General features: G+C 37.8%; 5 protein-coding genes and 2 pseudogenes across 10 annotated transcripts; 4 read left to right on the top strand and 3 right to left on the bottom strand.

Moving 5' to 3' along the window:
* Positions 1-4,716: 4,716 nt before the first annotated feature.
* LOC148266115 (uncharacterized) lies at positions 4,717-5,058 on the bottom strand. The gene has a single exon (XM_088220553.1). The coding sequence runs from the start codon at positions 5,056-5,058 to the stop codon at positions 4,717-4,719; it is 342 nt and encodes a 113-aa protein (XP_088076679.1).
* Positions 5,059-6,338: 1,280 nt separating this feature from the next.
* On the top strand, positions 6,339-7,118 carry LOC110821163 (sweet protein mabinlin-4-like). The gene has a single exon (XM_022050892.2). The coding sequence runs from the start codon at positions 6,392-6,394 to the stop codon at positions 6,878-6,880; it is 489 nt and encodes a 162-aa protein (XP_021906584.2). The 5' UTR covers positions 6,339-6,391; the 3' UTR covers positions 6,881-7,118.
* A 1,481-nt stretch (positions 7,119-8,599) lies between these two features.
* On the top strand, positions 8,600-9,402 carry LOC110821185 (2S seed storage protein 2 pseudogene; annotated as a pseudogene).
* A 3,267-nt stretch (positions 9,403-12,669) lies between these two features.
* On the top strand, positions 12,670-15,473 carry LOC110821161 (putative polygalacturonase At3g15720). Its single transcript, XM_088220552.1, has 9 exons — positions 12,670-12,822; positions 13,063-13,203; positions 13,523-13,690; positions 13,844-14,051; positions 14,178-14,259; positions 14,344-14,452; positions 14,584-14,703; positions 14,809-15,110; positions 15,461-15,473. The coding sequence occupies exons 1-9, from the start codon at positions 12,670-12,672 to the stop codon at positions 15,471-15,473; spliced, it is 1,296 nt and encodes a 431-aa protein (XP_088076678.1).
* LOC110821192 (Putative thiol-disulfide oxidoreductase DCC) lies at positions 14,819-19,079 on the bottom strand. Of its 4 annotated transcripts, none has more exons than XM_022050931.2 (6): positions 18,836-19,079; positions 18,636-18,693; positions 18,383-18,490; positions 18,002-18,094; positions 17,799-17,908; positions 14,819-15,118 (listed from the first exon to the last, which is right to left on the bottom strand). In XM_022050931.2, the coding sequence occupies exons 1-5, from the start codon at positions 19,026-19,028 to the stop codon at positions 17,827-17,829; spliced, it is 534 nt and encodes a 177-aa protein (XP_021906623.1). In that variant the 5' UTR covers positions 19,029-19,079; the 3' UTR covers positions 14,819-15,118; positions 17,799-17,826. The 4 variants fall into 4 exon arrangements, with proteins under 4 accessions (XP_021906623.1, XP_021906624.1, XP_021906621.1 ...); XM_022050932.2 differs by having other exon boundaries at positions 14,819-15,080; XM_022050929.2 differs by lacking the exon at positions 14,819-15,118 and adding an exon at positions 17,561-17,729.
* Positions 15,407-17,684, top strand: RBL5 (RHOMBOID-like protein 5). 3 transcript variants are annotated; one of them, XR_002541013.2, is made up of 6 exons: positions 15,407-15,820; positions 16,260-16,420; positions 16,507-16,679; positions 16,762-17,021; positions 17,108-17,231; positions 17,388-17,684. XR_002541013.2 is itself a non-coding variant. In XM_022050928.2 (5 exons), the coding sequence occupies exons 1-5, from the start codon at positions 15,543-15,545 to the stop codon at positions 17,172-17,174; spliced, it is 939 nt and encodes a 312-aa protein (XP_021906620.1). In that variant the 5' UTR covers positions 15,407-15,542; the 3' UTR covers positions 17,175-17,684. The 3 variants fall into 3 exon arrangements, 1 of the variants encoding a protein (XP_021906620.1); XR_015819476.1 differs by having other exon boundaries at positions 17,108-17,263; XM_022050928.2 differs by having other exon boundaries at positions 17,108-17,684.
* A 688-nt stretch (positions 19,080-19,767) lies between the features above and the next one.
* On the bottom strand, positions 19,768-20,600 carry LOC110821160 (2S seed storage protein 5 pseudogene; annotated as a pseudogene).
* Positions 20,601-24,679: the final 4,079 nt, after the last annotated feature.

Here is a 24,679-nt window from a genome sequence, read left to right as displayed (position 1 = left end):
AAAATGTAGGAGATGACAAGAGATAAAGTATAAAGTGCATATGAAAAATAGTTGGAAGTAAAAGACAAGCACCGAAGAACACTATATGATTGCATGCAATAGCCAAGAAGCCAAACCAAAAAAATATTTATGACAAAAAAAAATTTCTGATTATCACAACTTTACAATGATAATAAAAAAAACAAATTGAACAACTTTACTGATACAAAATCTCTTTATATATAAGGAGGAAAAAGAGACTAAGTAGGAAATATACAAATACATGATTATAGAAGCTTATTAAGGAACATAATAGGCTAAAATCATGGAATTAACATCACCAAAATTATAGCTAATTATGTTGACAGATTCAAACATCACTAACCTGTTGAGACTCCATTTATCTCCATTTATCCTTTGATGTATTTAGATCTCTTGACACGATCCTGACATGCTTCCAGAACTTAGTGGATCATTACCCTTGTTCCTTTTTCAATCTATGCTAATTTTTGGGCTTAACTCTTAATCAGTTGAGTTTAACTGGTCGAAAGTTCATAATTAGGTTGTTGGCATATTAGAAAAAGAGATGAGAGGGCAAAAGAGAGAGCAGCATGATGAAGAAAAAAATACTCTCTGAGTTCACTTTTACAGCCTAATGGAATATACACTGCCATTGTACAACAAATGATAGAAGAAAACAAAAACGGTTACATTACAAACAACAAACTAATTTCACCTTAACACAAACTAATCTTAATATTTTCTAATTAATCTTAATACTCCCCCTCAAGATGGAGAGTACAAATTTATTGTTCTCATCTTGTTCAATAAATTTTCGAACTGCGTAGGATGAAGTGCCTTTGTCATTAAATCTGCCAGTTGATTCTGAGTGGATATATGCATCGTCTTCAAGGTACCATCTTGAATCCTTTCACAAACAAAATGGCAGTCAAGTTCAATATGTTTTGTTCTCTCATGATATACTGAATTTGAAACAATGTGTAGAGCTGTCTGATTATCACAGTAAAGTAATGCAGGACCTTGATGTTACACCCTTAAATCTCGTAACAATTTCAGAATCCATACTATTTCGCAAGTAGTGTTGGCTATGGAACGATACTCGGCTTTTGCAGATGATCGAGATACAATTTGCTGTTTCTTTGATTTCCATGAGACTAATGAAGACCCAAGAAAAACACAATAACCAGTTAGAGATCTTTTAGTATTAGGACATGTGCCCCAATCAACATCAAAAAAGGCCTTAATCTGAATGGCAGATGATGAAGGAAAGAAGAGACCTTGTACAGGTGTCCTCTTGATATACTGGAGAATCCGCAAAGCAGCTTGAAGGTGACTGGTCCTGGGAGCAGCAAGAAACTGACTAAGTCTATTGACATAATAGCATATGTCAGGGCGAGAGATGGTTAAGTACAACAATTTTCCAATCAGTCGCCGATAACTTGTGATATCACTCAGAAGTTCTCTGTCATCTTTAGACATCTTAATATTGGGTTCCATGGGAGTAGATGAGGGTTTACAACCAAGATATCCAGTTTCAGTTAACAAATCCAACGCATATTTTTTTTGGTATAAGGTGATTCATGTGTCATTTCTTGTAATTTCAAGTCCAAGAAAATATTGGAGAGTCCCCAGATCTTTCATTTTAAATTTTTGTTTGAGTGTAACTTTGAGTTCTTCGACAGCCTGATCATCATTACCAGCAATAACAATATCATCAACATACACCAACAATGCTAGAAAAACATTACCCTGCTGCTTGACAAATAAGGAGTGGTCACATTGTGACTGATAGAAACCTTCTTGAAGTAATACTTGTGAGAACTTATGAAACCACTGTCGGGAAGCCTGTCTCAACCCATAGATTGACTTGTGTAGTCGGCAAATGGGTTGATGTGGAAGAGTCTCCCCCTTTCGAGGAGAATAGCCTAGAGGAATAGTCATATAAATTTTTTCGTGAAGGTCACCATGAAGGAAAGCATTGGTGACGTCCAACTGAGTCAGACTCCAACCATGAATAACAGCCAGTGAAAGTAAAATTTTGATAGTAACCAATTTTACAACAGGAGAGAAAGTGTCAATGAAATCAATGCCAAATTGTTGTGTGTAGCCCTTAGTAACCCGATAGGCTTTGTATCTTTCTACAGTCCCATCGGCTTGTTATTTAATTTTATAAACTCACTTACAATCAACAGTTTTCTTCTCAAGTGAGAGTGAAACAATAGACCAAGTGTTATTGTTCTCTAAGGCACATAGCTCCACATTCATAGCATTCATCCAAACATCAGACTAGATAGCCTCAGAAAAATTGGTAAGCTCAGTGTGGGAGGAAATGGCACAAATAAAGTTTTGATATTGAGGTGTAAGTTTTGTATAAGTAAGGAATGAGGAAATGGGATAAAGTGCATATGTATCTGTATGGTAGCAGTGATAGTCAGACAAATAAGAAGGTGGTCGTGTTCCACGCAGAGGGCGAGATGATAGTGTTTGGGAAGACTCATGCAGTGTATGAAGAGAAACTGATGATTGTGTAGGTGTATGGAGAGGAAGAGATAAAACACGGTCTTGAAAAAGGTCATTGTGAATAGGACTAGGTGAGTGGGATGAAAGAAACGGAAAGATATATTCATGAAAAATGATGTTACAAGAGATGATGATTTGATTGCTCTCGATGTCGAGAAGTTTGTATCCTTTGTAACCCGAAGGATAACCGAGGAAGATACAAGCCTTAGAACGATGTGAAAATTTATGACGATGACTATCGAGAGTAGAGCAGTAGCATAGACAACCAAAGGTACGCAAATGATTATAAGATGGTTTTTTGTGAGTTAATAGTTCAAATGGAGTTTTATTAGACAACAAGGGGAAAGGTGTACGGTTGATTATGTAAGCAGCAGTCAAGATGCAATCGCCTCAATAGACAATGGGAACATGGATTGAAACAGTAAGGCACGTGCCACATTTAAAATGTGTTGATATTTGCGTTCGACAACAGAGTTTTGTTGGGGAGCCTCAACACATGAATGATAAGAAACAATGCCTTTTGACACGAAAAATAAATGAAAATTCAACTCATGCACATTGTCAGATCTCACATATTTAATGGGAGTTTTATATTGTGTAAGGATGAGAGTATAAAAGTCAGGAAAAACGGTAAGAATTTCGGACTTTTGACGAAGGAGATACACCTAAGTAGTTTGAGTGCAATCATCAATAATTGTAAGAAAATATTTATATCCCTCGATAGTGGGTGTAGAAAAGGGACCCCGAATGTCGACGTGGATTAAATCAGATGGATGGTCAGATAATTTATTTTTAGAAATAAAAGACAATTTACGTTGTTTAGCCAAATGACAAATTTAGCAATGAGAAATATTCGAAATCTGTAAATCTTTATTAATATACTGAAGTTTTACATAGGAAGGATGACACATTCTAAAGTGTCATAGGCTACTTTTAGAGTTAGTGAAAATATAATTAACAGCGAGAAAAGGAAAATATATAGTAATTAAGTAGTAGAGGTTGCCAATGCGTCTACCCTTCCCAATCAACAAGTCCCGAGTGCGGTCCTGGATGACACAAGAATTAAGAGAAAAATTAACCGTACAGTTGTCGGTGAGGAGTACATTTCCAAGTTGATTGACTAGCACTAAACTACTATTTGGTAAAGTGACTGGGATGGGTGCAACATGTTTAAGATTTGTGAAAAGGGTGGGTGTACAACATATGTGATGTGTGGCTCCAGAGTCAATGATCCAATATTTAGAGGTAAGTGTGTGTGAAATTTGAAAGGCAGAAGGGTGTGGAGGATATACCTGCCGCATGAAGATCAGAAGTAGTGTGATTGGTGGGGTTAGAGAGGCTGTTCGGTGAGATGGTGGAGCTCGAGTGGTGGAGACGTGCACTTAGGTGGGAAATAATGTTCTGAATTTGCGATGTGCTTAAATCATCGAGAAGTGCAGCGGAATTAAGTGCCGGTAAGCAGGCATCGACGGAGGCAATGAAATTCTGCGCTGGTCACGCAATCGGGTGTGTGCCCGAGGAGGAAGAAGACCTGTGTTCTGGAAAAAACTCTTCGTGGGCCAAGGCTTGGTGGGCAAAAAAAAAACTGGGCCTGGATTGAGGGCCAGTTGAATTAAATGATCTGGTTCCAGGAGTGGGCCGAGACTGAGCTGAGGCGTTGCGGGCTTGGGCTTGTGTTTGGACATATCCATCATTAAAAATAGGTGAGTGTATTTTAGGCTTGGGTTTGAGGCCCGGTGGGTAGCCATGCAGACGGTAACACCTGTCCACAGTGTGGCCCACAAGTCCACAATGTGAACAAGTGGGTCTTCTCCTATCTTGAGTTAGGGCAATGGAAGAACCAGACCCTTGAGCCGTTTCTGTGTATGCGTCGAAGTCGATTGCACGGTGCCGCTCTTCTTGCACCACCAGCGAGAAGGCCTTCAAAATGGATGGGGAACATTCCATCATCAGAATTTGGGCCTTAACAGCAGCATAGGAAGGATTCAATCCCATTAAAAAGGTCATGACAAACTCTTGCTCCTGATAATCATTCCACGCCTTCATGTTTCCACAATGATAGGTTGGAGCTGGTTGATAAGTTTTGATTTCGTCCCAGATTGTTTTCATCTGCGTATAATATGCGTTGATGCTGAGTGACTCTTGAGCAAGGTTGTTCATGCTCTGTTTCAGTTGGTAGATAAGCGGCGCATTGCTCTACTGATAACGAAGTCGCAAATCGGTCCAGATGGATCGTGCACTTTCATGGTATAACAAGCTATCGGCTATCTCCTTTGTTACAGCATTCAGCAGCCAAGAAGTTACCATGCTATTACAACGTGACCAAGCTGCAGCAGTGGAGTCGGTGTTGCTCGGTTGATCGTAGGTTCCATCTATGAAACCCAATTTATTTTTGGCGTTCAGTGCTATTCTGACTGCTCTCTCCCATGTGTTGTAATTGTTGCCATTGAGAAGATTGGATACCAAGACTAAACTGGGATGGTCGACACTGTGAAGGAAGAACGGGTTTTGGGGGTCATCTGATTGCTCTCTAGCCATTGAAGATTAAATGTTTGAAGCTCAATCACTGAGCTAAGGATGTTTGATTAATTAATCCGCTCTGATACCATGTTAGAAAAAGAGAAGAGAGGGCAAAAGAGAGAGCAGCATGATGAAGAAAAAAATACTCTCTGAGTTCACTTTTACAGCCTAATGGAATATATACTACCATTGTACAACAAATGGCAGAAGAAAACAAAAACGGTTACATTACAAATAACAAACTAATTTCAGCTTAACACAAACTAATCTTAATATCTTCTAATTAATCTTAATATGCAAGTGATGAAGGTATCCCATATTTGAATTCTGATGTATTAAATCGACAATGGTGGGCCAGGCTTGGGAGGGCATGTCCTGATGTCACTATCAAAAATGTGATGAGGAGGATGATAATGGTGTGGTTTGATTGCTTTTAGTGGAGTTTGTACGGGATTAGGATCTCGAGTATATATATACATATATAAAGCCCTAACAATTCAATAGAATACTTCAACTATCTTGTACTATGTTTATAAATTTGAGATAAGTGGCATTTAAGAAAAGTGAATGAAGGGACTTGAACAGTTGTTGAAAATTTTCATTCAATTTAAATACTAAAAATATTATAAAAACTAATTTTAAATAAAATTAAAAAGAAAATAACTATTTATTATGACAAAAGAAAATATGCATTCAATAATTCAAGTTTGAGTTGAATATTTAAATTTAAGTTCTCCATTTGTATCAGAGAAGAATTCAAATTAAATTTTAAATCGAATTTAAAGCACAACTTAGTTTGTTCAGAAAATAAAATTTGAATTCTTAGAAGTGGAACTGAATATATGTGTGTTTGTGTATATGTATATATATATATATATATCAAAGTTAATTAATATATATATATATATGTATGTATGTATGGATGTATGTATATTGGTTAAAACTCGTTCTTCTTCTAAATCCCTCACGAAAGAAAGAAAAAATTGTTTTCATTTTCATCGACCATTAATTAACCTAATTAATTTCAGAAGCATTTTTAATAAATAATGTCTTATCTAACGTGAATAAGTTGGAATTTTCCCTCATTTTGCAGCTAACAGACGATTCCATGCACGGATCTCAGTAGAGAAAAGAAGCAGAAGGCAAAAAGCCATTCCTGGCTTCGAGTATTTCCATGGCTTAAAGCTACGTGTGAGTTCATCTCATCAAACATCGCCACCTCATCTAGCACGCTCTCGCCATGCAAGCCCTTCAAATCTTCTTTATATACCCATCAGTACCCCCCCCACCACTCCATTTCCGCCCATCCATCAGTTAATATACAAATCAATCATCATCGTCACCATCTTCAATGGCGCCGAAGCACACTCTCCTCTTTGCCACCTTCGCTCTCTTCCTGCTTCTCGCCAAAGCCTCCACATTCGACCTCCAATACGACTTTGAGGAGGATGACGAGAACCAACAACAACCACGACCGCAGAGATGCCAGCGAGAGTTCATGAGGCACCAACAACTCAGAGCTTGCCAGCGATTCATCAGGAGACAAACCTCGCAGGGACCTCGCCTCGAAGATGAATTAGCACTCGATGATGAAGATGAGGAGAATCAGCAGCAGCGTGGTCGACAAGACTTCCGGATATGCTGCCAACAGCTGAGGAACATTGACCCACAATGCAGGTGCCCGGTGCTGAGACGCGCGGTGAGAATTCAGCAACAGAGAGTACAGGGACAACAGGGACAGCAGCAGGTGAGGAGGATGCACCGTATCGCCAGCAACATTCCCAACATGTGCCAGTTGCAGCCTAGCTTCACTTGTCCCTTTGGCCAGCAATTGGTGTAAACCTCTCCGTCTCTCTCTCTCTCTCTCTATATATATATATGGATATGTATGTAGAGGGCGGCCATGTATGTATAAGCATGAATGAAATAAAGAAGTTCAGTCCTTGTTCTTGCGGTTTAACCTCAGAGATTAGGCGGGAGAGAAGATAGTGGGTGTAAAAGCACATTAGTGGTTCTTTCTCACTGTGTGATTTTCACTTGAATAAAATTAATCCCAACTAATGTTTTTGCCGTGATAATCCATGTTGTGTTCCTCTGAAAACAAACCTTTAAATTTTTTAGATAAAATGAGGCCTTGCTAAATTGCTAATTTTACGCTGTGATTAAGCAAATAATATGACAAAAACAAATATAACACCAAGAAACTACCCAGTATTTAAACGTAGAATACCAACAAAGGCATCTATGAAACCCGAATTCAAGTTAAGCATCACTCAAATGTAGCCAAAATACAAAATCTCCGTACTAAGATGAACCCTAAAAAAATTGTTGGATCTCGAACAAGAAATATAATTAATAATTGTAAAATTTATTTACGTAAAGTAATATTAATAATATCAAGTTAATTAACGCACAAACAACTAAAACAATAGTAGAAAAATAGCTGTAAAATAAAAAAAAAAAAGAATTTTAGGCCAAATGTTAAATTTCGAATTATTTACTGCTAACGAAAATAAGTATAAGATAATCTACCGAGAATAAATTTAAAATAAAAAAATAATTAAACATTGATGTTTTTAAATTCATTGAGACGATCCCCACACACACTTTCGATAACTTCGTGGATCGGTATCCTCTTTCCTTTTTCATCCATACTTCATCTCAAATCTTTCTTTTACTGCTTCCACAAACTAATTCGTGTTAATTTTTGGATTCAACCCTTAACCTATTTATTTGAATTGGTCGAAAATCGATAACTAAGTTGTTGGCAATCGAAGAAGGTATCCGACATGTGAATTTGAATCTACTGAATTGAGAAGACATGAATGGTGAATCTTGTGGACAAGGCTTGGGAGGGCATGTCCTGATGCCATTATAAAAAATGTGATGAGGGCGATGACAATGGTGGTTTGGTTGTTTCGTTTGTATTAGGATTTATAGGAGGTGAAGATAACAAGTAAGTTTGCTGACAAGGAGAAGAATGAGTTGAATATTTAAATATCTAAATTTAAAAATTAAATTTAAAGCCCAAATAAATTTGTCCAGATAAAATTTGAATATTCAAAAGTAAGCTCAAGAGATATAAAAATTTTGAAGTAAAATTTTATAAGTATATCTAATATACATAGTTGAACAGATTATATATTTTAATAAAATCTAAAAATTTGATTTATTAAAATAAATCAAAGTTTTTCTTATGTAATGTTGATTTAGCATTTAAAAAGCAGGCAAAACCCAAGAAAATTAACATGCAAATGAAAGAATTAACAATTGCTATATTATTAACTCACTAAATATATATATATATATGTATATATTTTATAGAAGTTAAATAATATTAATATTCCACCCAAAAAAAAAAATGGTGTGTGCACGGATCTCCAAGGTGAAACCAGTAGAAAAAAGAAGCAGAAGACAAAAGCCATTTTTGAGTTGGCGTATTTGCATGGCGTAAAGCTACGTGTGAGTTTATCTCACCAAATATCACCACCTCATCTAACACGTTCTCGCCATGCAAACCCTCCCAATCTTCTTTAAATACCCATCAACTCCCCTCGCTCCAGTTCACCCCTCCATCAGTTATAATACAAATCAATCATCATCAATGGCGTCGAAGCTCACTCTTCTCTTCGCCACCTTCGCTCTCTTCTTGCTCCTCGCCAAAGCATCGAGATTCGACCTGCAATACGACTTCGAGGAGGATGAGGAGAATCAACAACAGCAACAACAACAGAGATGCCAACGGGAGTTCGCGAGGCACCAACAACTCAGAGCTTGCCAGCGATTCATCAGGAGACAAACCACGAGGGGACCTCGCCTGGACGATGAATTGCTACTCGATGATGAAGATGAGGAGAATCAGCAGCAGCAGCGTGGTCAACAAGACTTCCAGATATGCTGCCAACAGCTGAGAAACATTGACCCACAATGCAGGTGCCCGGTGCTGAGACGCGCAGTGAGAATTCAGCAACAGAGAACGCAGGGACAACAGGGACAACAGGGACAGAAGCAGGTGAGGAGGATGTACCGCGTCGCCAGCAACATTCCGAACATGTGCCAGTTGCAGCCTAGCGTCACTTGTCCCTTTGGCCAGCAAATTTGGGAGTAGACCACTCTCTCTATATATATATATATGTATATACATGTAGAGGGCGGCCATGTATGCAGACGATCCATCTATGTATAAGAATGAAAGAAATAAAAAAAGTTAAGAGTCCTTGTTCTTGCGGTTTAGCCGCAGAGATTAGGCGGGAGACAAGCTAGTGGCCAGATGCAAAGGCTTAGCACATTATCGTGTGTGTTTGTGTGTGTGTGTTTTTTTCCCACTGTACTTTGTCTATAATAAAAGCCACCCTTTTCTAACTTTGAACTCCACAAATACGCAGATACTCCCATATATATATATATATATCAAAATGGTAAAATGGGAAACCGACAGAAGCAGATAATAGTTCAATAATGTTTCTCTTAACATGTATGTTGACTACTAATAATCATTAAAAGTTTTCAGCAGTAACATCTAAAAATTGACAAGCTTCACCTGTTCAATTGGCGCAACTCTCCTCTTCTCCATGATTCTAAAAGTTACAGTGGGTCAACACTTGAACCATTTCTTATTCCAGTGATAAGCTCGTATGCGTCTTGAGGATGAAAGAAGTAGAGTTACCACTCTCGTTATATTGTTAACAAGATGAACATTGTAACGGCTTCAGAAATATTAAAATGAAATGAGTATTTAAATATATCAAATGCGGAAGCGAGGTCAAAATTTCAGTTAACATCCCTTATACGAAAACTAAAAACGTACTTAAATTATAAAAGGTTAAACTAACTAAAAAAGAAACTTGAAAAACAAAGCTATGAGCATGACTACAGAGTCTCTAGGCATCCCCTTCGTCGTCCTCCTGCGGAACGGGCTCGGGAACCATGTCTTCCTAATCTGAAATGGTTAAATAAGGAGTGAGCTACACTAATCCAGTAAGAACATCACGATATCTCACCGTCACGGAGGTAAAGGTGGGTAGAAAACACAAAAAGATCAATGGAGCATAATTTACAACAAACTCGCTTATTAACATAAAAACCTTTTCCATCCACTTACCTCGGTGGAATTTATGAAAACAATATAAGAAAACAATAATATTATCATAATCATGGAATAATATAAGTTGTAAAACATAACACTTATCACGCCTCTTGTAATTCAATCATTGTACAACATATCTTTTTCTCATTTACCAGCCTACTAGTATCCGTGGGGGTCCATAGGGGTTCCGCTACCCGTTAACCTTTAACATTCATAATCAGTTTCCAGGGCCGTCCCCATACCCCGTCTGGTATGGGCGCCAAAACCATAAACCTCAATACCTCGTCCGGTATGAGGGTGAAACGGGCCGTCCCCATACCCCGTCCGGTATGGGCACCAAAACCATAAGATCTCCATACCCCGTCCGGCATATGAGACCACAATCCCGGTAGAGTTCCCTACGGACCCGGTCCGTCCACCATCTCCCAGAATATCTAGTCAGGCTGACCCCCATAATACAATTATCAGTCTACACAATCTTTCATTTTCCTTTTCCTCAGTCAGCACCATCAATTCACATTTAAACAAGCAAATCGTAATTCATGCCAAACAGACAACATACAGTATCAGTTTTTCAGTCATTCAACCCATGATTAATAAAAACGTAGTATATGCACACAAATCTGTAAAATGAACACATCAAACCTCATTTTGTATTTAAAGCTGTAAACATGCCAAATAACAGTAAATCACCAATCACACTAGACTCGGGCTCCATTAGCCACGTTAAACAATTTCACACATTCGTTAATTCAAGGAATACCGTTTTATCATTTTGAACTTTAATACCGTGATAGGAAATAGGGTGAGGGGTCCTTACTCGTTTCGGGGTCCGAACACGGCTTCACAGTGCGCTTGCAGACTGTCCCTAATTTTCCCTGAATTTTCCTCGGGGAACTGAAACGCACTACTGGTACCTGCACGTGTTCCAAAAAAACCCAAATTAGGCCCAGGGCCTCTTTCGGCCCAAATCGTAACTCCGGCACGGCGGCTCCGCCGTGCTCCGGCGACGGCGCCGCCGCTGGCGGCGGCGAGTCGCCTCGGGTTGGCTGTTTTCGGCCGAATTCGGCCACACTCCCATCAGTCCCTGTGAGAAAACAACCCTAGGGCCCTCGGGGGGCCAAAAAATCACAGAAAAACGGAGCTTACCGGCGGCGGCGCTCTCGGGTGCGGCGGCTCTCCGACGAGGTTCATGTTTTGGTGATTCGGCTCCGGTCAACCTGTAGAGAAAAAAATGGTGATCACGGTGATATAAAAATTGCATCAAACGGAGGCCGGGAAGGGCCTCATCGGAGGCAAAAACCGAGAAGGAGCACGGCGGCGCCACTGGGCTTCGGCCGCGTATTCCGGCCGTTTGGCCGGGATTTTGGCTCCGATTTGGCCACAGGAGGAATCAGCGTAGAAAAACGAGTCGGGGGTACGAAATTTACCTCGATCGGCGGTCGGAAGTTCCTCCGGTACGGCGGCGGGTGGCGGCGGCCGGCTTCTGGTTCGTCTTCTCCGGCGAGCGGCAGGCGGCTAGGGTTTGTGGTCTGGTGTGGGGGTTCTATTTATAACCCCTTGCCTTTTGATCTCAGCCGTCCATTTCGTTTTAATCTGGGCCGTTCGTTTTTGATTGAATCTGGGCCGTCCGTGCGATTGAATCTGGGCCGTCCGATCGCGCGATTGATCTGGGCCGTTGGATCGCACCCACGCGGATCGCCAACGTGGCTCCTTTTCGGAGCGACGTGGTCTTGCCACGTGGCAGGCCCCGGTTGGCCGGGACTGCTGACCGGGCCTACTGACGTGGCTCTCTCTCTCTTTTTTTTTTTTTTTTTTTTTTTCCTCCTCCTTTCCGGGTGCTACAAACATAGGCTGCCGTGAGGGGAAACCTTAAAAAATGACATAGCTACAATGTGAGAGAAGGCAACATTAGAAACTCAAATTTACTGGCATCACTAAATCTATTTGTATGAAAAGAAAATAGATTAGTCTAGCCTAAACGTAAACTCAAAGACCCAAACCAGATCAGTCTACAAGTCCAAATTTATTCAAATGAGCCCATTTGGCCCAAATCAATGAACCCAACCCATCCAGAGAATAGAACCCATAACCTGAGCCCACTCCGTGACCCAATAGCTCAGTTTTCTTCCCTCAAACGACACCGTTTTAGGGAAGATACTCTTTGTCTTCTCCGGGCATCAACCGCGACAGAGAAGAGGAGGGAATATAATTTTTTGTCTTCCTCCCACGTTCAATATAACACACACACACACATATATATATATATATATATATAAAAAGTTATTGACTTAGGCAGAAGAAAGACACGTAAGGAAACAGGAAAAAATAGGGAAAGGAAATCTATTTGTCAAGAAAATATTTTCCTATACATACAGTTAATTTCCACTATACTTAACTTTCCTCTATAACGTTATACTTAGTATTTCTCTTTTGAATTATTTTCTTTTTCTGTATTATGTATATACCTAGTGTAACTTTATATAAATGCTCAAATGATTTACTTTGTTGAATTTTACCAAAAAATATTAAGAGTAGAAACAATGTTTCAGCAAGTTCATGTAAATATAATATTAGTGTTGATTTTAAGCTTGGCAACAATTAAAGCAGCAAGTCATCGTTTACCTTCCTGCCCTGCTTCTGTAGATGTCACTCAATACGGAGCTGTAGGAGATGGAGATACAGATGATTCCCAAGTAAGTAATATACGTATATATTACTACCATATGCATATATGTATGTATTTAACCTTTTCTATTTTGGGTCATGCAAGCATGAAGTTTTAGTTTTGCTTTTGACACACTTTGACATTATTCTAGATATATGTATGTGTGTGTAGATGGAGTGAATGAACTCGTGCGTGTATATATATATATATATATATATATGTGTGAATATGTATATATCTGAAGTATTGACGTGAAATATATGTAAAGGCTTTTCTCAGGGCCTGGACAGCTATTTGTCACTGTCGAAACGGCGAAGCTCCAATCATGGTAGTACCAGCAGGCAGAACATTCTTGTTGAAACCAGTGGATTTTCAAGGTCCATGCAAACCACCCTCCATTAATGTTCAGGTACTTTATACTAAACTACTTAATCCAAGGATTTCAGTACTTTATACTAAACCTGTTTATTTGAATTGGTCGAAAATCTAAATGGGCTTAATTCATTTTTTTTCGAATTTAATTACATTAATCGTTCATATTCTTTCAAATAATTTTAATTTAAATATACAATTGTTAAAAACTGATTGGTAAATTTGATTGATCAAGCCAGAGTAATTGTGGGGATGATCAATTTCTTGAATTAGTTAGCAAAAAGCATGAATAATTGTTGAATGAGGTATGTATATATATGTGTATAAGTTATATATATTGATAATATTATAAACAGATAGAAGGGAATATAGTTGCTCCCAGAAACCCTGGAGAATGGGAGGGGAGAGATGTTCAGCACTGGCTGGAATTCTCAGATGTGAATGGACTTCTTCTCAGTGGAAGTGGAGTCATTGATGGCCAGGGTTCTCATTGGTGGCTCAATCCTCAGAGAACCAGACCTATTGTATGCTTTTCTTTCCCCCACTCTTTACACGGCAGTTATTAGCAATTAAAATTTGAACATTAGTTAATGATATAGTTTTAATTAAATGAAACTATAATTTTATATAAAAAAATTTATATAATCAATGAAACTATAGTATAAAATAAATTGCAGGCATTGGCGATAAAAAGTTGCAACAATGTGGAAATAAGAGGATTAAAAAATGTGAACAGTGCATCCAGCCACATGCACATAGGTGGCTGCAACGGTGTCATCATCTCTGATACACACATCTCAGCTCCTGGCTCAAGCCCTAACACCGACGGCATTGACATCGGCTTCTCCACTCACGTTTATATCGCTAATTCTCTCATTCAAACTGGTAATTTCATTCAATCTTTTTATAAAATTTGTATTCATTACGCAATAATAATAATAGTAATGATGAAAATCTTATTACCAGTAGTTTTAATTAAATACTAATTCATTTACTAAAATGGTTTTACAGGCGACGATTGTATTGCCATTGGTGATGGCTCTTCCTTCATCACCATTTCTGGCATTACTTGTGGACCAGGCCATGGTATAAGGTAACTAGTTCTTCTCAATTACTTTCACTGTTATTAGTAAACAATATATGAATTTTTATCAAGTAAACATTCAAATAAGTACAGTATTGGAAGCTTAGGAGTAAACGGCGAGAATGACAAGGTGGAAGAAGTACACGTCTGTAATTGTACGCTTCAAGGAACTTCAAATGGAGCAAGGATCAAAACATGGCAGGTCCATACATATATATTCACTTTTTACCTCATAATATACACATAAACACACCCACACACATATATAAGAAACCCATATCTTAATGATCTATATATTTATATATATATATATATATGTATGTATTCAAATAGGGAGGGTCTGGATATGCAAGGAAGATTTCTTTTGAAGACATCCAAATGGATGGAGTTGCCAACCCAATCCTCATTGATCAATATTATTGCCCTAATCAACCAGTTCCATGCAAAAATCAGGTCAATTCATTTCAAATTTTTATTAAATATTTTCATTAATTTTTAAAGAAATTATTAATTGATCAAATATGATACGTATATATATATATATATACATATATATAGAAATCAGCAGTGAAAGTGAGTGATATATTATACAACGGCATACATGGTACATCGAGCACAAAGGAGGCAATTGTATTAAGATGCAGCCAAAGTATAGGCTGTTCCAACATTCAACTCATTAACATCAATTTAGCCTCACTTGACTCTGCCACACCCACTACTGCTTCCTGCTTCAACGCCCATGGCACCACCACCGCCCTCTCTACCCCGCTGGTCGCATGTCTTACGCCGCTCGATGCTACCACTAACAACGCTCGTTCGCAGACCACAGCCTGCACAGCCCAACCACCGCCGATGATTGGGTTTCAACCTGATTACAATTATTCAGGCGTCAATTTTTCACTTCCGATCCTATCTTATTTAATTGTAACTTATATTTTTTATTATATTTGTTGCTACTAGTTTATTTTAAAAAAATTATTTTGTCGTAAATTAATTTGTTAATATTATAAATTTTATTTATTCTTTACATAATTTATACTATTATTAACATATAAAATTATATAGTTTTTAATTAAAAAATTATATATTTTAATTATTAAATAATAATTAGTTAGCTGAAAAATAAGCTAAATTTATCAAATCAGCGTGACCTGACCTTACCTTTCCAAAAACACACACTGTTTGTCTTTTGCCACCCGACAATTCTCAGATTTTCTCGGTAATTGTCTCTTATTTCACGCCATCGGAAAAACCGTCTGCGTCGGCCAGACCACCCACTACTCTTCCTCTGCATGGGGAAGAGACCGCCGTTCGACGTGGAGGCGGGTCCCCAAAAGTCGCGACCGCCACGACCACCTCCGCCACCGTTGCCTCCGGCTCCGGAGCCCTGGATGCCGTGGCTTGTCCCCCTCATCTTCCTCGCTAATCTCGTCGTCTTTGCTTATTCATTGTACATAGACAATTGTCCTTCTGTGCACGTACCTCACAAATGCCTTCTCTACGATTTTCTCGGCAGGTTTTCCTTCCAACCCTTCAAGGAAAATCCTCTTTTTGGACCTTCAATGTCTACGTATGATTTCTTCTTCTTCATATTTTCTGTTTCTTGAGGATCTAAACGACGCCCTTTTCTTTTAATAATTCCATTCTCTCAAAAATTAAATTAAATCTAACATAATAACCAATGTTTTCATGTTAGTCTTAAAATGGGGAAATTTATAATTTCTTATGGGTTCAAATTGTATAAAATCTATTTAACTCGTAGCTGAAAAATGTTAGATGTACGTTTCCTGAAGTTTTACTTATTCTCTATGCATTCCATCAAAAGTGAATGGGCTTTTGGAATTCTTGATTATCCGTTTCGAATTTGCAAGAACAATCCAAATGGTAGGTAGGAAGAGCCAGAAAGAACAGAGTAGAAAATAATAAAAGCCTCAACCTAAATTAAACAAAAATATGCTGCAAATATTGTAGTAGTCAGTAAGTTGGTGGTATATGTTGATGTTTGTCAGGCTGAGAGATCTAGGAGCACTTGACCAGGGACTTGTACAATCAGGTCAAGCATGGCGTCTTTTGTCTTGCATTTGGCTCCATGCCGGACTTATTCATTTGCTTGCAAATATGTTGAGCCTCCTATTCATCGGAATCCGGCTTGAGCAAGAATTCGGATTTTGTAAGAACTTCTTCTAGTTATGTAAGTAAAAAATCAACATTAGTACGGGCTGATCCTCAAACTCCTTTGTATCTCAATTTTGACAGTGAGAATTGGACTTTTGTATGTGATTTCTGGCTTTGGTGGAAGTTTGATGTCTTGTCTTAACCAAAAAAGGGAAAGAACAACCATATCAGTTGGAGCATCTGGTGCACTATTTGGTCTGCTAGGAGCTATGCTATCTGAGCTCATCACAAACTGGACTATCTACGAAAACAAGGTATCTAATTCCATAAATGTTAAAATAAATATCTATTCTCTTTCTGGTATAAGAGGCTTCCTAATTGTTATAGTCTATTCAGTGTGCAGCACTTACCACCCTTATTTTGATTATCGGCCTAAATTTGGCTGTTGGTTTCGTCCCACATGTTGATAATTCGGCACATATTGGCGGATTCCTCACAGGATTTCTTCTTGGATTTGTCCTTCTAGTCCGTCCTCAATATGGGTATGTAAGCCGCAAGCAGATTCCCGCTGGGTATGAAGTCAAGCGCAAGAAATCCAAGTACAAGTGTTATCAGCACATATTGTGTGTTACCGCTCTCGTAATCTTAATTATAGGGTACTATTCTTGCTCTTTTACCACCTGCAAAAACTTCGTGGTAATACTAATTCTTACAAGTTTACCCAACTTCTGCAATTTGGCAGGTTTGCACTTGGATTACAGCGCGCACTCCATTCCCATGAAACTGTAAAAATTGTATCATACTTTTAAAGAACTTCAATTAGAAGACTGTTCATATCCGTTTGACTGCCCTCATCTTCATGAAAAGTAAGGGTAACACCAGATCATCATAATCCATAGTATGCATCTCATTATACTTATATCTAATCAGTTATATGTGCTAATTCGATATGGATGCAGGTTTTTAATTTTGCAAATAACTAGATGCTAGATGTAAGCTAATGGATATATTCTTTATTTCAGAAATTTTTCTGGTCTATTCTCCCTTCCAAGTCATGTAACTGCTGCTCTAGTGCGGGAATACAGAAACAGAAACCTGAATGGCAAAAGCATCTATAGACAGGAATATGTTTTAACTTGCTAAGATTAATATTTATCCTCTAGTAGCACTATCTAAAGAAACATAGAAAACGGTGTTAAACTACAGCTGTTATTTTATTTAAACTTCTCCTCCCATCTTTTACAAAAGGCAAGAGTTGTAAAGTTGCATCATCACAGGATTGTTTGCAGAAGATACGGAAATTGATTTGTGTTTGCTCTGTTTTATATGTATTACAGCATACTTCTGTCAAGATATCTGGGTAACTGACCACAGTGAAGATGGTGAATTCAGTTTCTATATCCTCTCATATCAATAAATTACAGAAGGTTTACCTTGAGTATTTTATAATGTGTAAGAGATTCATAGCTCGCAAGAGTCTGATCGACCAAACATAGCATAACGATTATTTGCAACATTGTCATATACAAAATCTCTCATAAACCTGCATCAAATTGAAAGAAGAATCACTATGTCAAACCCATGTTAATGGGCTGTGGACGTTGGTTAAAAAGGAGAAGGTACAGAAACAACTTACAGAGGAACGAACTGTAGAAAGAATGCAAGTTGGGGAAATGGTAAGTTGATGTATTCCATTATTTTCAGGACAGCCTCTGACTTGATATAAGATCTGAAATCCACCAGGTAGTATTAGTTTCTTTTTGCAAGCTCATTCACTTACATGGGAAATATCATATGATGAACACATAGAGAGAGATATATACAATAGAATAAAACCTTTATTGTTCTTATAAAAATTGTAGAGATCAATTTTAACTCTTCGGGAAACAGAGAAAGAAGGCAATAAATTTCAGATGATTAATTCAGTATTCATGTTCTTTCAACATCACTTTGAAATCAAGCTGGAGCAGTAGCTAAAGCCAAGACCAGTAGGGCAAAGAAATCAGAAGAAACACACCTATCCTTTTCAACAAGTACAACACTGGAAATATCATCAGGAGCTCTACCTGATCTCCTCAATAATTTCTTGCCTGCTTCACTCTGGAGAGCTTCAAACCTTATTCTCCTGTGAACAGTTACACAATGAGGATTTTTCACAATATTTAATGTCCAACATCACAGATCCATGATGACCCACCAAAAGATTCAAAAGTTAAAAACAAAAAATAAAAGAGAGAGAACAGAAAGAGAGAAACCGAGAAATCACAGACCTATTACGATCATTATCACGCACGAACGTCACACCTCCATTACATAAGTTGCAAACGCCTGTCAAATCAATACTCCCACAAATTCATCAAAGTTCCAAGGAAGCATTTAGCACTAAGTATAATCAATCCACAAATTCATAAAACTTTTCTCTACATATATATTCAATTGTCAAATAAATTATTTGTGAAGTAAATTTTACCATCGAATAGCATGATAGGCCTGGAATCTTTCTCGAAAAAGCTTGCAGTTTCTTTCACCCAATCCACCGTACTGCGTTGAGGAGGGGAAAGAGTAGCTAACGTCGAAATTCTCTTTCTAACTCGTGCTGTGGGCGGTTTCGATACTACTAATCGCGCGCGCACAGGTGGAGCGAGAAGCGGCGCCACCGCCATGAATTTCAACCCGCCACCGGAACGATGACAACTGAGAAGTGAGGAAGCATAAGCGCCAATCGTTCAAAATGGTAAACGAGTTTGGTATATGAAATTACAGAAATGTCCATCTGTTAGTTGATTAATTTCATGAAGACGAGTGTGGTGTTTTGGTAATAAAAGATAACTCTCGGTCAAGGGCAGTTGCTTTTTCCTGCTTACGTGGCTCTAGTAGAAAATCGCCACGTGGTTACTAAATATATCACTAGCCCCGCCCTTGATCTGAAAATATCGGGGTGGCTCTCATTTCTTTTATTATTTTTTTTTATTAATACTATTTTCTTCTAGAAATATATCTTTACTATAAATTTTCTAAAATTTTATAAAATACATATTTTCAAAAAAAAATAACGATCATATGAATTAAATTTATAATAATTAAATAAAATATATATTTACATTATTTGAGTCGAAATGTAGAAAAAGCATAGCTAGAAATGATGACCTTCAATAGGTCCTCTTTTAATTTTTAAAGCATTTTAATATTTTTAAATTAAAAATACCAGTCTCGTGATAATTATAAAATAATAATATAAATTGTTGTTAATTCTAAAAAATCCTACTAATTAATTACAAGAAATAAAATTCAAAATACCAAATTAGGAAAGTAAAAAATCAGAAAACCATTTTTACAATTAAGCATATGTTTTTTTGCCAATGGTAACTCTGCAAATGATCAGGTCATTTTAAGGTTATAATGTAATAAGAAGATAAATGCAGGGGGCTTTTATTATATAAATGCATGCAGCAAACCATACACACACGATAATGTGCTTTTACACCCACTATCTTCTCTCCCCCCTAATCTCTGCGGCTAAACCGCAAGAACAAGGACTCAACTTCTTTATTTCTTTCGTGCTTATACATACATGGATCCTCTGCATACATGGCCGTCCTCTGCATATATATACATATACATATATATATAGAGAGAGAGAGACGGAGAGGTTTACACCAATTGCTGGCCAAAGGGACAAGTGACGCTAGGCTGCAACTGGCACATGTTGGGTATGTTGCTGGCGATACGGTGCATCCTCCTCACCTGCTGCTGTACCTGTTGTCCCGGTCGTCCCTGTTGTCCCTGTGTTCTCTGTTGTTGAATCCTCACTGCGCGTCTCAGCACCGGGCACCTGCATTGTGGGTCAATGTTTCTCAGCTGTTGGCAGCATATCTGGAAGTCTTGCTGACCACGCTGCTGCTGCTGATTCTCCTCATCTTCATCATCGACTACTAATTCATCTTCCAGGCGAGGTCCTCTCGAGGTTTGTCTCCTGATGAAACGCTGGCAAGCTCTGAGTCGTTGGTGCCTCACGAACTCCTGTTGGCATCTCTGTTGTTGCGGTCGTCGTTGGTTCTCCTCATCCTCCTCAAACTCGTATTGGAGGTCGAATGAGGAGGCTTTGGCGAGGAGCATGAAGAGAGCGAAGGTGGCGAAGAGGAGAGTGAGTTTCGACGCCATTGATGATGGTGGTGATGATGATGATGATGATTGATTTGTATATAATTGATGGATGGATGGAAATGAAGTGGGGGAATGGATGGGTATTTAAAGAAGGTTTGGAGGGTTTGCATGGCGAGAACGTGTTAGATGAGGTGGTGATGCTTGGTGACATAAACTCACACGTAGCTTTACACCATGCAAATACTCCAACCCAAAAATGGCTTTCAGCTTCTGCTTCTTTTCTTTACTGGTTCCACCTTGGAGATCTGTGCATGGAGTTGTCTGCACGCTGCGAAGTGAGGGAAAATTCCAACTTATTCACGTTAAATAAAACATTATTTATTAAAAATATTATTTAACTTTAATAAAAATATATACATATATATATTTAATGAGTTAATAATTGCCGTAAAATGAACTAAAACTAGTTCCTGTCAGATACGGCCATGATTAATTCCTTCATTAGCATGTTAATTTCTACCGTTCTTGCCTACTTTTTTAATGCTAAATTAATATTAATTTGAAAGCTCAAAAAGTGTTCTTACTTATTAATAAATTAAATTTTTAGATTTTATTAAAATGTATAATCTCTTTAAACATGTAGTTAGTTTTAATTAATGTTTATTAGATATATTTATAAAAAAAAAAAATTAAGTAAAATTAAATAAATACTATGTTAAAAAAAGAAATTATTTATTGAATTTATCGAGCTAAAATCTTATATATTTTTAACTTATTCAAGTTCAACTTTGAATATTAAACTTTCCCAGAATAAATTAATTTATGCTTTAAATTCGATTTAAATTCAATAAATAATTCTTTTATTATCAATATTTGTTGATTTCATTTTTCTATCCTTATACATATATAAAATTATTACTCAAATATATTCTATATTATTAAAATTAAATTAAAAACAGAATACGATATAGTTGAGGTATTATGTTAAATTAATAGAATTTATTTATTTATTTATTTATTTACTCGTTATCTCAACCCTTTACAAATTTAAATATAAGACGCCTTCATCACTTGCCAACAACTTAGTTATCAAATTTTGACCAATTCAACTCATCAAGTTAAGAGTTTAGCTAAAGAAATTAGCATGGATTGGGTTGTGAAGGTGAAAAATGAAGGATTTGAGATGAGATATGGATGAAAAACGAATAAGGGCAGTGATCCACTACGTTACAAAATAGCGTGGGGATCACCTCAATGGATCTAAAGACATCAAAAAATACTGAAACGATCCGTGAACTTGAAAAGAAATAAATTATGAATTGAATGCGGAATTAAAATAATAAATTAAGGTTTATATTCCTTACACAATAATTCGGGATACCCAATAAGACTACGAGAATGACATTTCTAGAGGAACAACTAATAATTAAACAAATAAATGAAAAGTAAATAAACTGAACGTTCTACTCGCAACTTCTTGTGGATCGATCTCTAGATATTGGTACTCTTGATCTGAAATGGTTAATAAAAGAGTGAGCTACACTAGTTCAGTAAGAATATCACGCTACTCACCGACACAGAAATTAAGGTTGGTAGAAATCATAAAAACAACTAATGGAGCTCTCAATTTAAGTAAAATTCATTTATCATAAATAAAATCATTTACCGCATGCTTACCGTAATGAGATTTCCAAAACCGACCTATAAAGTCAATAACATAAAGAATATCATAATTTTATATTCAATTAGTCGGAACAACCACTTTCTCATTTATCAGCCCACTGGTATCCATAAGGGTTCATAGGGATATTCTTATTACGCGTTAACCTTTTTTCAACATTTTCAACTAACGAGTCGTCCCCATACCCCGTCCGGTATAAGCGTCAAGAAATATCATCCTTCAATACCCCGTTCGGTATGAGGATGAAACGAGTCGTTCCTATACCCCGTCCGGTATGAGCGCCAAAAAATACTATCCCTCAATACCCCGTCCGGTATGAGGGTGAAACGTACCGTCTCCAAATCCCGTCCAGTATGAGCGTCAAATTACCAATCCTCAATACCTTATCTGGTATAAGGCAACGTTCATGGCAGAATTTTCTATTTATTCGGTCCGTCCACCATCTCCCAATATATCTAGTAAGGCTACCATTCATCCATTCACTTAATCAAATAATTTCTCCTTTACCTTTAATATTCAGTTTTCCAATTAACTATAAATCATATAAAACAAACAATTCATGCATCAAGGAAATACAATCGAATTATCATACCAATTCTAATGTATTATCATGCATTCAAAATTGTAAAATCAATCAATCAATGAAACATGGCAAACAGTAATAAATAACCGGTTCCGGCTCCATTAGTACCATTTAATTATCGATATTTCTGAATTACGCAAATTACCATATTATTTATAATAAAACTTCAATTTCATAACAGGGAATAAAGTGGTGCATTCTTACTCAAATTAATGTCTGAAATGCTAAACTTTCAGCTACGTCTACTACTATCCCCGAGTTTCCTAAATTTTTCTTCGAGCATTAAAACACATCTTAAGTACTTAAAAATATCCCCAAAAAACCCAAAATTAGTGTTAGAAACCTCTTTTGGCCAATTTTAAAATTCCGACACGGCGACTCTGCCGTGCTCCGGCGACGACATCACTGCCCCCGGTGGCAGTTTGCCTTGGGTTGGCCGTTTTCGATTAGTTTTGGCTGATTTTGTACCCATCCATGCGAAAAAACAAGTTAAGGGGTCTCAGTTGGCCGAAAAAAGTCAAAAAACCAAAGCTTACCGGTGGCAAAATTTTCCAGTGCAGTGGCTCCGCCGACTCACCTTCACTGTTGGGTATTTGCTTCGGTCAACTTGTAGAAAAAGGAATGATAATTACAATGGTGAAAGAATTATACGAAACGGGAATCAGGAAGGGCCTCATCGGAGGTGGTTTTTGCTTTTTCCTACGGCGGCACCACCGGGCTTTACCGGCAGTTTTCGTCTCATCCACCAATCTTTTTGTTCTGATTTGGCCATGGGGGTGTTCAAAATTAAATTTTAAGCGAATTAAATTTTTTTTACCTCTTTTGGTGGTCGGAAGTGGCTCCGGTGCGGCGGCGAACGGCGATCGATTCCCTTCCCGATGACTAGCTCTTCTTCTCCAACATGGGGGTCTAGCGGCTACAGTTAGGATTTAGTGTGGAAAGGGGTATTTATATTTATCTCTTTTTAATCTGGATCGTCTACCGCATTTTATCTGAACTGTTCGATCGCGTTTAAGTAGGAAGTGAATCTGAACCGTTCATCGCAATTTGATATAGGCCGTCTGATTGCGTTTAAATAGGAAGTGTATTCGGACCGTTCATCGCGTTTAATCGCGATTGTCCGATCGCATCTGAGGAGGGAATAGATCCAGACCATCCTCGCGTGCAGGAACAAATCTGGACCATCCGATCGCGGGCACGCGGATCGCCAACGTAGCCTCCTGCGTGGTACCGCGTCAGCGTGCCTTGCCACGCGGTGCGCTCCGATTCGTCGTGGTTGCTGAATGGGCGTCCTGCGTGATACATTTTTCTTAAATTGTGTTTTGACTTCTGTTTTCGATTTTTCTTTCAAAAATACTCCCAGAACCCTAATTTTGACCCCCTTTCTCTCAAAATTATTTTCAATTTCATCTTCCACCTATTTTTTTCCTAATTTTACATTAAATAATAATTTATAAAATAAAAAATTAAATTTTGTACATAAATTTTGAATTTTACAAATTAATTTCGGGTATTACAACTCTTCTCCCCTTAAAAGAAATTTGATCCCTCAAATTTGTCTCTCTCCCATTCAATCAAATAGTTGGGGATACCAGGCTCTGAAATCTGCTTCTAGCTCCCATGTGGCCTCTCCTTATGTGTGATTCTGTCATAGGACCTTAACGAAAAAAAATTTCCAGTTGTGAAGTACTCTAATTCTTTCGGTCCACAATACCCACCGGTATCTTCTCGTAGGACAGATCCTACTTGAGCAAAAAGGGCTCGTGGGTCAGGATGTGAAAGGGGTCCCGGTTGTACTGCGTAGCATGGACACATAGAACACATTATGGACCTTGATAGTTCTGGAGGCAATGCCAGTTTGTAAGTGACGGTGCCAATTTCGTCTAAGATTTCGAATGACCTAATAAACTGGGGATTTAATTTTTTCCCATTGTCAAACCTACTGA

This window comes from Carica papaya, chromosome 5, assembly GCF_054855325.1.
Source record: "Carica papaya isolate Zhongbai chromosome 5, ASM5485532v1, whole genome shotgun sequence".
NCBI classification, from domain to species: domain Eukaryota; kingdom Viridiplantae; phylum Streptophyta; class Magnoliopsida; order Brassicales; family Caricaceae; genus Carica; species Carica papaya.
Note: the sequence above shows the minus strand (reverse complement) of the source record. Positions and strands in the feature narration are given on the sequence as shown.

What these genes read in the sequence shown, in the direction of transcription:
- RBL5 (XM_022050928.2), top strand. Translation starts at nt 15,543, where the DNA reads ATGGGGAAGAGACCGCCGTTCGACGTGGAGGCGGGTCCCCAAAAGTCG. An exon ending in TTTGGACCTTCAATGTCTAC is followed by an intron (nt 15,821 to 16,259) that starts GTATGATTTCTT and finishes GATGTTTGTCAG; the next exon opens with GCTGAGAGATCTAGGAGCAC. An exon ending in TGAGCAAGAATTCGGATTTT is followed by an intron (nt 16,421 to 16,506) that starts GTAAGAACTTCT and finishes CAATTTTGACAG; the next exon opens with TGAGAATTGGACTTTTGTAT.
- LOC148266115 (XM_088220553.1), bottom strand. Translation starts at nt 5,058, where the DNA reads ATGGCTAGAGAGCAATCAGATGACCCCCAAAACCCGTTCTTCCTTCAC.
- LOC110821192 (XM_022050931.2), bottom strand. Translation starts at nt 19,028, where the DNA reads ATGGCGGTGGCGCCGCTTCTCGCTCCACCTGTGCGCGCGCGATTAGTA. An exon ending in CGTGATAATGATCGTAATAG is followed by an intron (nt 18,491 to 18,635) that starts GTCTGTGATTTC and finishes AACTGTTCACAG; the next exon opens with GAGAATAAGGTTTGAAGCTC. An exon ending in GTACTTGTTGAAAAGGATAG is followed by an intron (nt 18,095 to 18,382) that starts GTGTGTTTCTTC and finishes GGTGGATTTCAG; the next exon opens with ATCTTATATCAAGTCAGAGG.
- LOC110821163 (XM_022050892.2), top strand. Translation starts at nt 6,392, where the DNA reads ATGGCGCCGAAGCACACTCTCCTCTTTGCCACCTTCGCTCTCTTCCTG.
- LOC110821161 (XM_088220552.1), top strand. Translation starts at nt 12,670, where the DNA reads ATGTTTCAGCAAGTTCATGTAAATATAATATTAGTGTTGATTTTAAGC. An exon ending in TAATTCTCTCATTCAAACTG is followed by an intron (nt 14,052 to 14,177) that starts GTAATTTCATTC and finishes ATGGTTTTACAG; the next exon opens with GCGACGATTGTATTGCCATT. An exon ending in GGACCAGGCCATGGTATAAG is followed by an intron (nt 14,260 to 14,343) that starts GTAACTAGTTCT and finishes AAATAAGTACAG; the next exon opens with TATTGGAAGCTTAGGAGTAA.